Here is a 13390-nt window from a genome sequence, read left to right on the forward strand (position 1 = left end):
TCGTTACGTAACAACCGATGGCCATGTATTATGTTACTACAGTTCAGGCGAAGTTCAGTGTCACACAGGACGATTCCGTTGCTCATTATTACATCAGCCTAAATCATGGTATCTACGTTCCATTTGTAAACATGCAGCTAAGACAAAAATTTTATTTGGGGTGTAATTACGATGCAATTTTGAAGAACAATCATGAGATGATTAAGAGGAAATAATGTGATACCCGTTTATTACCCAACTGCGACGGTAAGGTAACGTTTTTGCTACTACAAAAGTCACGTAGACACCAATTTGTAAGTCATCTGACCAAGCTTACGAAGTAGAAAAACCGCATTTTATACAGAGACGCAGTTGCGGTTCATTCGACAACATATGCACATACATTGAGAGAACGTCGTTTAGAGGTTTATTTACAAGTATATAGTACCATGTCCTTGGTGAATATAGACTTAGTGTAATACCAGCACATTCATATCAATGATTAAGTTAGCGTCACTATTTGTAGTATAGATTTTGACTTGCTTTAGCATGTTTTATCATGAAGGTTAAGTCATGAAAATCCCGTCCTTTGCTTATCTCTTTTAAAAATAAAAAACCTGATACCGCAACTTTCCTTACACATTGAAATAAGACAATTTTACCAGAATTCTGCTCAAGTTTATTTACATTCCCGAATCCCGACGTTTCGAATCTTTGCTAGAACTTCAATGTGTCAAGGATTTCATAAATGCCCTGAGATTTTAAGATAACCTTTGGAGAGGTCAACATTAGTCTCTTAAAATCTTAACAGACAAGAATGCTTGTTTACCACAAGCATGTAAATTCCCGATTGTTATGATAATATCACAACCGATTTAGATAGTTCATAATGCAGTACTGAATTTTAAATGTTGTTATTCTGTTCAGTAATAGAATAGAATTAATTTTGTATGCGCGTTAAATTTTCATATTAATATGTTTTTGTACGATGCAAGGTCTTTACAGAACATTATAAAATTTGTAGTAACCAGCTAAATGTTCATGAACATTGATAAAAACATGCGAAAGTATAACAGTATATTCCTTAAAACCTTTATCTCTTTGTAATATGAGTAATGATGATGTCCAAATTATAAATAAAAAACCAAGAAGAATTTTTCAACGTAAAATAAATTGATTTAAATTGAACGATCTCCAAGCAACAAATACCGCAAATACTACAGCTATCGAACAGAGAGCTATTATAGTAGTTGGCTCTTCAAAAACCAATTAATATCAATTTATCGTAGTCGTGAGTGAAATGATTGATCGCTTACATTATCGCCTATAAAATTGAATGAGTGACTGGGGTAAGATAATACAGATTTGTTACGGAATATAATGCCCGCATAGTAACGCGTTAGTAAATCTTTTACTATCAGTTAGGACAATAGGTTAAGTATGTGTATTGATTCTATCATCGTTTGGTGTGGTTTGTATACTTTAAAGTTTGTTCTAAGCCACATTGTGTTTTGAACTTACACAAAAAAATGTGGATTGCATAACGACCTTTTTCTTTTAGTCTATTTAGTGATTTTTTTTTCTGATGACTTTCCTGAATATCTATACCGGTATAACCAAATGTAGCATTGGTGGAAATGATTAATATCAGTATTTAAAAACAGAGTAGATATCGTCAAAAAGACCCTATAAAATAAGCCGGTTCTCTGATATGTTCAGCAAAAATAGAAAAGTTACACATTTTTCAATCCGAAACCTTTCCATCCATTTGATACAAAGCACTCAAAAAGCTAGTGCATGCACGTATACCTAGATTACTCTCCCACTATCAAAGCTATCAATATTCCGCGCAGCCGGCTTGTTGGTCAATATAGCGGCGTGCTCGTGACGTCACTGCGCGCGCACCCGTCCCTATGACCTTTACGTGATAACGGTTACCGCACATGTAGGCTCCAGCCTCCAGACACTATGAATAATGGCTTTATATAAACTTTTAGATCATATATTACGTTATTTAACAGAAAGTTTTTTTTTTGATAAATGATATTTTCCAGAAAGCTCTACCCAGTCTGATTGGTGTATAGGTCAGAAAATTACAGAATTCGATAAAAATCTAAACCATTCTTTTTTTTGGTATATTTTAGTTACCATATTCAATGCTCGTTTCTTCTTCATATGAAAGAGCCTTTTTCTGCCAATATAGCATTTCTGGTTGGTATTATTTTTACACATTGGTACTGAACTCGTGAAGTTATATCATCATGTGCCAATCTGTTTGACGAAGGTCAAGCATTCATACGAAATCAATCCTTTCCAAGGCAAAAGTTTACTGCCTATATGTATTGCATTCTGAGGGCTATGTTCAGCAGTGGACGGCAATAGGCTAAATATAGTCAAAATGGTGCATATTCTGCAGCTCACTCTAACATGCTCTCTCCATCTCCAACAGAGACACGCACCAGATCGACTTGCCGCCGTTCGGGCGCTATGCCACCGGTATCTTCTTCCTCGACAAGCTTCACCACCAGGACATCGAGAAGAAGTTCGGGGAGCTGGCCGAAAGCCTCAACCTGACTGTACTATGCTGGCGCACTGTACCCACCAATAACTCCACCATCGGTAAGATACATAGCTAAAATACTTTTTATCAATAGTGTACGCAAGTGCTTGGGTCCTCCTCCCCGTATGTGAGCTGGAAGATTGGGGAGGTAGACAAAAGACCAAGTACGAAGTCTTGCTCGTCCTGTAAATGGACCCCCTCCTACCCACGCCCCGCGTCTTAGCGCTTACATTCCTCAGGAGGTGACGAGCACTTGCGCACACTCTATAGCAGAATCTAAAACAGTTCAAATATGTCTTTTGTTGCTTCTAATTTGTAGTATCAAACAACTCATTCCGAGCTAGATTCAGATTAAGAAAAACTAAATTTACGGCAGGTCATTTTATTGAACGTAAAACATCACGCATGTTTGGGGGGTATCAGTCATTGTTATTGCCTCTTGGGCGGTTGATCATTTGGCCAATGTTAAGTTTTATGTCTCTAGAAAATTCACTTTAATATTTTACGCCTAGTTAGGTTTTCTGCCAATTAGTAGTTACAAATGGACGCAGCATATTGATTTCGTGTTTTAATGTCTAAAAGGTATAATTAACTTTTTATTCAGCCCAATAACCTCGTTTCACGGGAGCAAGGCGAACAGTCCAGTGCAATCATTAAAATAATAAACTGTTATCGAAATGAGAACTGGTCATTAATTTGGTCAACCAACCACACGTTTAATGACGTTGTTTGTGTTATAGTTTATTGCTCATTAGTCCAAAGAGTTATGCAATTCTAGGATCCAGATATATACCTATACATGCAATTTCACAAAGATTTTAGATGAATGCTAAATTATACTTATGAAATAGGATCTGTTACTAATTTTGCTCTTTATGTCCAAAAATATTGATCAAATGGAAATATAATCAAGTTGTATAATAGATTCTGATATATGTTCATAGTTAATCGAAAACAAATTATCTTAGATACTTGAATAATAGATACATAACATAATCTTTCTGTAGAGCCTTTTTATGTATAAACATGAATATAATTTACAATTCTGCCCCAATATTAAGGTACCATATAATATAATACATAAAATCTCTTTATTTTTGCGATTTATCAATCGAAATATCCAATGTAAGATTTATACTGGCACGAATTGTCAAATCATATTCATCTCTAAAAGGCAACATACCCGTACATTACCGTAAAAGTCAATATCTGTACATTAATCCAATTTACAAGCCATCTGCTGCCATGACTGCCTTCCATATATAAAAGGGCTCTCAGAACAGGCCGTCGTTGGCTCAAAATTATCATATATATTGTCCTGTCTATCACCGACTTCGTCATGTCAGTCCAGTTTCGGCGTTGCGATTTTTGTTTGCGACTATCATTGCAGGTCGTACACGTAGTATTGTCGGGTCGTTTATAAGCGGCTGAACGCGGTCATGCGATGCTTGACCAAACGGTTTGTTCGATTTGACATCAGATTCTGGCGGTACTATGCGTTATTGACTCACTTCTCTAATATTCATGCAGTAGTACAAATTTCCAGTGCCCATTTGCCTATTTTTTTAAAATTTTACATTTTCAAGGCACAGATATTTGTGTTACAGCCAGTTAAGATTGTGGTGTCCACAGTGAAGTCTATTACGCATAGTAGGTTCTTATATAAAACTCCTTAGATTATCCACTTCATTTGCTTTTATAATTATTAGTCGACAAGTAATGGCAATGTTGCATGAATTACTAATTATGATTTGCATCACAAATATGTGGATACTCTTTGGAAATATTACATGCGTGGTACCTTCATAAGCATTGGAATAATAGTAGATATTTGTTTGATTTGATATTCAGAAAAATATATCCGATTGCTTGCGATGCTTAGGAGGTATCATATGTTTAATACAAGATGATTCCGTTAAGGTTATTTTGATTTATATATTTAACTGTGTTGGTAACTTAAGATTCATTAGACAAAATAAAAATCAGAAGATGTTTGAAATGAAACTTGGATCTTAACTTTTAGTTGAATCTTGAGTTAACCTTCACACTCGAATTCAACATATCAATGTGGAAAATCAAAACCATCGTCATTGTAACGCTTAAATGGTATATGATCATATTTACATTCATTCCAATCTGTCATAAATGTCATCATTTGCTTAGTTTAATCCCAAAAACCTAATATATCTATAAGATTTAATTTCACAAAACATTTATGACATTACTAGATGCCACTTAATTGTTATCTGCCATTGAAGTGTTTTAGACTTAAGATCTTAAGTAGGATATAATAAATCTTTAAGCTAAGTTGATACAACTCCCCTTGGTGAAGTTAGTAATGGGCTGTTTTGGCTCGCTTTCAGGTCAGGTGGCTCGTAACTCGGAGCCATTTATGCGTCAAGTGTTTGTTACCGGAGATACCGACGATGAGCATCTAGCGAGACAGGTAAGACCTAGAGGGAGCCGCCACCAGCCACGGTAGCCACGGTATGAAGAGCATGAACTCGCAACACACACCGCGTGCGAATTCATCCTCTTGTAGTAATCGTAGACGCGGACTTAGACGTAAGGAACTCTTATAGGTGTTTTTTCAGATCGTTGCGTGCGCACTGGCCGGCCGGACGCGACCACTTCGTGCCAAACGTAAATTTTACACACCCTTTCATAATCCCTATGGGATGCTTGTATTAAAAATACGGTAACACATGCTCTTACAATAATTATCACGCAATAAATGTCTCCAAAAATAAGGCTAAACCATTTTTTAATATAGGCATCCTACCGTGTACTGTATTTTCAGGATCTGGACTATGTGACCGTGATTTCAGATATTTGTGCTCCGCAAGCGAGCGTCTCACGAGCTCGTGGTCCCCGGAGCAAGGTTCTACATCTGCAGTCTTGCGCTTAAGACTGTCGTGTACAAGGGACTGCTCACTTCTCAGCAGCTATGGGTACGTGTCATGTTCCTAATATTTATTTTGTCCATTTTCCTCTTCTCCGGTAGAAACTAGTCCATGACTCTTAATTTTTTCTACAGGAATACTTCAAGGACCTCACGAACCCTGCGTTCACTACGTACCTGGCGCTGGTGCACACCAGGTTCTCAACCAACACCTTCCCCAGTTGGGAAAGAGCCCATCCTTTGAGGTTTGTCACCATTATACCCTAGTCTTTCCATACATTTATGCACAAAATATATTTCTTCCAAGGTCGTAATTTGCTCGATCAATCCCATTTATGAAGGTGGTGTAATATTTCAGAGTGCTTGCTCACAATGGAGAGATAAATACGTTGCGAGGTAACGTCAATCTCATGAAGGCTCGCGAGGGTGTCATGAAAAGCGAATTATTCGGAGAGGGTAAGTCAAGTTCATTACAATTGTAGATAGGCGAAGATTGAAATTATTTTGTCTAAAATACAGACCTTTTCGTTAATATACCAAACTCTACGAATATTTTTAAATCTTTAAATACATCTAAACTCACCTAGGGTTTGAGATCCGTTGCCGGTAAGGTTGATACAGCTCATAGAGATAGGTTTCAGTTAAAGCATTGAAAAGCCAATAGACTCTATTGGCTTTCCAATGCTTAAAATATTATTATATATGATAATTAAAACCACATTATTTTTCACTGTCCATCAATAACCAAATCAACATTTTCCTTAGACCTAAAGAAACTCTACCCAGTAGTGGAGCCAAACCTCTCCGACTCGGGATCAGCTGACTGCGTCCTAGAGTTCCTCCACCACGCTGGTCAGCGCTCTCTGCCCGAAGCGGTGATGACCATGGTGCCTGAAGCCTGGCAGAATGACGTCACCATGCCCAAGGAGAAGAGGGACTACTACCAGTGGGCTTCGTCTTGCATGGAGCCTTGGGATGGACCCGCGCTTATATCGTTCACTGATGGACGGTACATTGGTAAGTGGATTTTATGAAAATCATCTTGACTGATAGAAAATCTAAGTTAGGTAAGTGATGACTGAAGTCTTCTTCTCTTGGTCGTCCAAATCGTCCTTCTTCGTGCAAGTGTATGGTGCAAGAAAAACTTAGGCGAGTCCGCAAGCATGTTGTTCAGTAACGACCAGTTTAGTCAAGGGAAAGAGTATTTTCATCTGGAATAATTTCTGGGTTTAAAATCTAAATCTCTCATAGTTTTCGTGTTAAAGAATTGTATACAATCAAAATATTCATCTGTTCCGTTTTTCAGGTGCCATTTTGGACCGTAACGGTCTGCGTCCATCTCGCTTCTACGTGACCAGTGAGAACGTCCTGGTCATGGCGTCTGAAGTTGGCGTCTATGATGTAGACCCTGAGAAGGTCATTCTGAAGGTATGTTGAAATTTTTGACCCCTTAAATAATGTTGAAGTAGTCCCCTGAGTTTGTTTCGACATTTCTTCTCAGGGTAGTCAGATAGGCAATGTCGGCTGGCGTTTTCATAAAAGACATGTAAAAGTGATGAAATATCATATTTGCAGAATAAATGATTTCATTTCATTTCAAAGAAAACTTTGCCCCTCAAGAAACATAAAAAAAAACATTTTATAAATGGATTTGATTGAATGTTTCAAACCATTGTATCGATAATCTTGTACATAATGTATATGTATAGTTTTTAAGATCTCTCAAATGCATCAACTATGTACAATTCATAAATATTTGTTGTGCTGTTTGTTGGACCATTTCCAAGAATTATTCATAATCGATTTATTTATATACGTTGTATAGTCAATTATTGTTTACTATTAATTTTATATTTAGAACAACAACTCATTGTTTTAGACGCGACCATACAAAACGTGAAAGTTTAAATGGGAACAAAAAATCTTCTTGAATCATTTGACAATTTTTTCGTATTAATAACACACTAAACTTAAACTAATTAGGCAACGCGAGAAATGTCATTCGGGTTGCAATACACTGCGGGTATACGTATCTAAAGTATCGAAGTGTTATATGATCGCCAGCAATGTATCAGAAATCGCACGGTTTTCTCTCCACGTCTTAATGAGCCTCTACGTTGTACACTTATCATAGCTATTGAGAAATATCTCGTATTCATTTTACTTCACAACCAAACTAACTGTAACTTTAACACTATCAATACAATCTACAATGACATACGATAAGAAAATAAACTATTATAAAATACAATGAAATGTTTAAAATTGTAACACGTACAATATTACTACAATAAATGGTGTTTTAATAACTATGGCACACGCGCTCACAGACGCATTCGAATACTAACATATGTATTCGAATTAGACGAAAGAAGTTGCAACTTGACCTTTGCACAGCGGTGGTCCACTGCTTAGCAAAAGTCAAGTACCGATAGAAAAAAGGAGTGAAATGAACACTAAAAACCCAGAAATGGGGTGACTAAATATTAAACATACCTTTATTTCATTTGCTTAACGATTCTCGTCGTAAGAAATTGAATCCTTGGTCTTGTTATATACAATTAATTATAATTTGTATTGCAGAGTCGTCTGAAACCCGGCCGTATGTTGCTCGTCGACACTGAGGAGAAGAAAATGATTCAGGATGTGGAGCTGAAGATGGATATCGCTCGCAGCAGGCCGCATTCTGAATGGCTAAAGGATAAGGTGATAATCTCATTATATATATATCGCATACACCGAACACTTAAGCGTCAATCACCTACAGAAGCCATTAAGACTCATGCTTTCCCTCTCTGTAAAGTTGAGACAGATAGATTATTAAGAACGTCGTTTCAGTGTTCGGAAGAAACCAAGTCTCATCAGATTCCAATAAAGAGTTTCTCTCATTCTCATATCCCTTCAAAATTATTGGTCATTCAATTGTAAATCATTAAAAGAATCATTCACAACTTAAAATTATTTCTTTTTTCTATGCATTACCGTACGTGGGGATACATTATATACATTTTGTCAGATGGTGAGTTTGGATTAGCATGGGGAGTGAATTTCGAAATTGCTGTACTACAAAGTTGGAGGGGCAACCGACGCCCCGCCTCTTTTCTAAAAAGCCCAAAATAAACGTCTTCTACGGGGCGAGTGACATGACTTGTATTAAAAACTTTGAGTCAAAAGAATACTACTACCACCTGTCTAGATAAGACTGCTGCACTTGTAGGAAAGAGACACCATTATACACCTTGTAGTGCCGTCTCGCTCCTACATTTTGCTTTAAGCAATGGTAGTAGGCTATCGAGTCTCGTCTCTCGCCCCATTATCTGTTTATCAGTTACGCATGTTTAGCTGTTCCAGTTTAAACCGCTTTATCTAACAAAAGTCAGTGATTTTTTTTCGTAATTCGTAGTTAAACCTCCACGGAGAGAGAAATATTCGTCGTGTTACAGCTTTATTTGTTTCCAGATTTCTTTTCAAAGCTTCTGTTTTTTTTTTTGTACAAATTTTTCTATGCTGACTATGAAACTTTTTGTGTAAATCTTTTTAGTGGTCTGTAATACTAATAGTGAAGTAAACTTTTTGCTGAATTCCTTACTGCGTAGGTAGTTCCTTTTTTCCAGTTTTACTCTTAGCGGCTAAACGGCATCTTTGTTTATTTATTTGTAGTTTCAATTTATTCAAAAAGATTCATAGTATTTTGCCGTTCATACCAGTGTAGAACTTACACTGGGTTCACATAAAAACCTGTTATTTAACAATACAATACATTCTAGATAACAATGGAAGACATCCACAAGTCCGTGGCGGCTGAGAATGGATCCTCTGCCGTGGCCAACGGTACTAACGGCCATGTCAACGGAAGTACCATCACAGGGCTTGCTGACAGACGGCTCGGCCTGTTCGGATACACTATTGAGTCTATCCACATGTTGTTGCTGCCTATGATACAGAATAAGTAAGTAATAACAATAACCATCATATTATTTCTTTAGATTACTAGAATATTTAATCAACACCATAAAATTACAGCAGTGTTAGGGTTCAAAGGCGGTCTTATCGCCAATAGCAATCGCCTATATCGCCTATATCGCCAATATCTTCCAGACAACCATTGAATAGACAGGAGAGATGGATATCTAGAGATATACTCTGTATTGTAGATAAGTTAGGTAATTAACACTCATTTATACCCTGAGCATGTCATGCTTGAGTACATAATTTAGGCTATGGAGACCAAATAGTTAATAGATATAGGCTAAAATATCAGGTGGTTATAATATATTGCAGTAACGCTGATATGCGAATGATACATACACGGATACACGTACTATATACATACTGATAACACATTGGGTAAAAACGCAAAATTACTCGCAGAAGTAAGTGAAATTAGTCAAAAATTTAAAAAAAACAAAAGATTACCTATATTTATTGCTACTTTTCTGAATGAATGTTTCACTAACCATGTAATGTATTTCTCAGGAAAGAACCCCTCGGCAGTATGGGTAACGATGCTCCCCTGGCTTGCCTGTCGCTGTTCCAGCCTCTGCCATACGAATACTTCAAACAACTTTTCGCGCAAGTTACCAACCCTCCTATCGATCCATTCAGGTAAGAGTACAATGAAAACAGAAAAATTAAAATTTGGATATTTTCATTACAGTCTTGTCACTTACCATTTAATAGGTTTATATGCAATACCCTCTTGTTATACCATTACCGCTATGACCGTAAATGTTAATTAAGCTAAAATTCGAGGCATTGTGGAAGCGTTTAAATGGTTACGCAATATGTAGACCAGTAGAAACTGTAACAAAATTACTTAAAAGACGCTAACGTGTTTTAACAATTACTGAAGACTAAATCGGTTATTCCTACCGGGCTCTCGTTTTATACTATCCCTCATCATTAATTTTTATTTTAATCAGCTTTTAGACCCAATCAATATACCAACCTAACAGTAACGCCAGTATTCACATCCATGTTACCTACTATATTTATAGGGAGAAGATAGTGATGTCCCTGCTGTGTCCGATCGGGCCCGCGCCGAACATCCTGCAGCCGAGCGCGGAGTTCGTGCACCGGCTGTTCCTGCCGCAGCCCATACTGTCGCTGCCGGACCTGCACGCGCTCAAGCATACCACGCACCGCGGCTGGAAGGTACGACTAAAAGTCAAATGTTTAAAGTAACAAAATGATTTGATTAACCACCCAAAATCTATTGTACAGCCAATGATTAACTATACATGTATTTAATCTTGTTTTTTTGGTTAATGTGGGATAGATATTCAGGTGAATGGACAAAGTCTATATAACAATGTCTCACAACTAGGACTTCAATTCTGTACGAATGTACAAAAAAATTTAGTTATTTTTTAAAGAATTTGTTAGCCTCTTCCCAAAAAGAGAAGGATCAGTGATCAATTCTTCCCCTTTTATTTTTAAAAAGTCTATAATATTAGTTCAAAAATCCAAGCGCAACCATTAATTGACGTTTCTCTTCCCCAGACAAAAGTGATAGACTGCACATTCGACCACGCTCTGGGCCCGTGCGGGCTGGAGGGCGCGCTGACCCGCATCGCGGCGGACGCGCACAGTGCGGCGTCGAGCGGCTCGCAGCTGCTGGTGCTGTCGGACCGCGCGGCCGGGCCCAGCAGGGTGCCCGTCAGCACGCTGCTCGCACTCGGTCAGTACACACTGTAACAGGGCGCGCTGTCCCGCGTCGCGCGGCTCGCAGCTGCTGGTGCTGTCGGACCGCGCGGCCGGGCCCAGCAGGGTGCCCGTCAGCACGCTGCTCGCACTCGGTCAGTACACACTGTAACAGGGCGCGCTGTCCCGCGTCGCGCGGCTCGCAGCTGCTGGTGCTGTCGGACCGCGCGGCCGGGCCCAGCAGGGTGCCCGTCAGCACGCTGCTCGCACTCGGTCAGTACACACTGTAACAGGGCGCGCTGTCCCGCGTCGCGCGGCTCGCAGCTGCTGGTGCTGTCGGACCGCGCGGCCGGGCCCAGCAGGGTGCCCGTCAGCACGCTGCTCGCACTCGGTCAGTACACACTGTAACAGGGCGCGCTGTCCCGCGTCGCGCGGCTCGCAGCTGCTGGTGCTGTCGGACCGCGCGGCCGGGCCCAGCAGGGTGCCCGTCAGCACGCTGCTCGCACTCGGTCAGTACACACTGTAACAGGGCGCGCTGTCCCGCGTCGCGCGGCTCGCAGCTGCTGGTGCTGTCGGACCGCGCGGCCGGGCCCAGCAGGGTGCCCGTCAGCACGCTGCTCGCACTCGGTCAGTACACACTGTAACAGGGCGCGCTGTCCCGCGTCGCGCGGCTCGCAGCTGCTGGTGCTGTCGGACCGCGCGGCCGGGCCCAGCAGGGTGCCCGTCAGCACGCTGCTCGCACTCGGTCAGTACACACTGTAACAGGGCGCGCTGTCCCGCGTCGCGCGGCTCGCAGCTGCTGGTGCTGTCGGACCGCGCGGCCGGGCCCAGCAGGGTGCCCGTCAGCACGCTGCTCGCACTCGGTCAGTACACACTGTAACAGGGCGCGCTGTCCCGCGTCGCGCGGCTCGCAGCTGCTGGTGCTGTCGGACCGCGCGGCCGGGCCCAGCAGGGTGCCCGTCAGCACGCTGCTCGCACTCGGTCAGTACACACTGTAACAGGGCGCGCTGTCCCGCGTCGCGCGGCTCGCAGCTGCTGGTGCTGTCGGACCGCGCGGCCGGGCCCAGCAGGGTGCCCGTCAGCACGCTGCTCGCACTCGGTCAGTACACACTGTCACAGGGCGCGCTGTACGGCCTGCGATCACTTCAAACATACAGATTTCATCTGAGTGTCCGATTGTAATCCTGCACGCAATGCACCGACGCGCGGGTCGACAGCGCAATGACACACAGCACTATTAAAGCGATATTGACCGACATCGATATCTACGCATCTCTGTAAAAAGCCATCGTTAAAGAAGCGTGATCCACCAACCATCGAGTGACGGTATCACACGATGGACATCGCGCGATCTATTAAGACACCTGTAAGGTGACATTGCACGACTACTTTGATCGTGAGGTGAAACATGCATTGCACCATCGCATCGCTCCCATTTAGGACGCAACCCTATATGTATGTGTGTCGGGAATTTTTTTTATCAGGCCCTACTGTGACACTGAAAAATATATACATACCATGCCATCAATTCTTTAAATAATGTATGGTTAAACATTCGCAGGCGCCGTTCATCATCATTTGATTGAGACCCGTCAACGCATGAAGGTCGGCCTCATCCTGGAAACTGCTGAGGCAAGAGAGGTTCACCACATGTGTGTACTGTTAGGTAAGATGTTTAATAGTTATATTTCGAAAATTCATGATAAAGATTTGAAGTGTACTCATCATCTCACTAATATTTTAAAATCAAGAGTAAACGATAGTCACCTCTTCACGCCCAAATAAATAGACTGATTTTGATGAAATTTCTATGTGAATAGCCGACATCTTGAATTAACACGTACTCTACTTATCCGACTTTGAAGAAGAATTTTTGCATGTAACTGCTAAGCTAAGAACATTACACTCCTTTTGTTAGGAAACATAATAACAAACCACTCCTTTCCAGGTTATGGCGCCGACGCTATCTGTCCGTACCTAGCTTTCGAGTTAGCGTTCAACCTCCGCAACGACAATATTTTGGACCCCAATTTAACCGACGACGACATTTACAAGGCGTACCAGGGAGCCATCGAGACAGGTCTTGCTAAGGTCATGGCAAAGATGGGCATCAGTACCCTGCAGTCTTACAAGAGCGCACAAATCTTTGAAGCTGTTGGACTTAGTGAAGAGGTTATTGATAAATGCTTTAAAGGAACGCAGTCTAGGATTGGTAAGTGGATTCGATTTATTTAAATATTCAATAAATATTTAGTAAAAAGGTTATTTTGTTCAACTTTTTAGGACACTGTGTTTGCTATGAGCTC

The 13390-nt window shown here is 40.7% G+C and overlaps 1 protein-coding gene across 2 annotated transcripts in view; it reads left to right on the forward strand.

Annotated features, from left to right (window-relative positions):
- LOC113502498 (glutamate synthase [NADH], amyloplastic) overlaps positions 1–13390 on the forward strand; it is a 54550-nt gene that overhangs the window by 23804 nt on the left and 17356 nt on the right. Inside the window, exons 4-17 of one of the 2 annotated variants that reach the window (XM_026884095.1) lie at positions 2429–2598; positions 4903–4985; positions 5368–5490; positions 5577–5686; positions 5800–5897; positions 6207–6458; positions 6748–6869; positions 8025–8147; positions 9209–9390; positions 9918–10046; positions 10439–10595; positions 10944–11121; positions 12646–12750; positions 13033–13296. In XM_026884095.1, the coding sequence (XP_026739896.1) occupies positions 2429–2598; positions 4903–4985; positions 5368–5490; positions 5577–5686; positions 5800–5897; positions 6207–6458; positions 6748–6869; positions 8025–8147; positions 9209–9390; positions 9918–10046; positions 10439–10595; positions 10944–11121; positions 12646–12750; positions 13033–13296 (2096 nt within the window). Of the gene's footprint in view, positions 1–2428; positions 2599–4902; positions 4986–5041; positions 5183–5367; positions 5491–5576; positions 5687–5799; positions 5898–6206; positions 6459–6747; positions 6870–8024; positions 8148–9208; positions 9391–9917; positions 10047–10438; positions 10596–10943; positions 11122–12645; positions 12751–13032; positions 13297–13390 lie in introns of those variants that run through there. The other variant, XM_026884096.1, reaches the window with a different exon arrangement.

This window comes from Trichoplusia ni, chromosome 17, assembly GCF_003590095.1.
Source record: "Trichoplusia ni isolate ovarian cell line Hi5 chromosome 17, tn1, whole genome shotgun sequence".
NCBI lineage: Eukaryota > Metazoa > Arthropoda > Insecta > Lepidoptera > Noctuidae > Trichoplusia > Trichoplusia ni.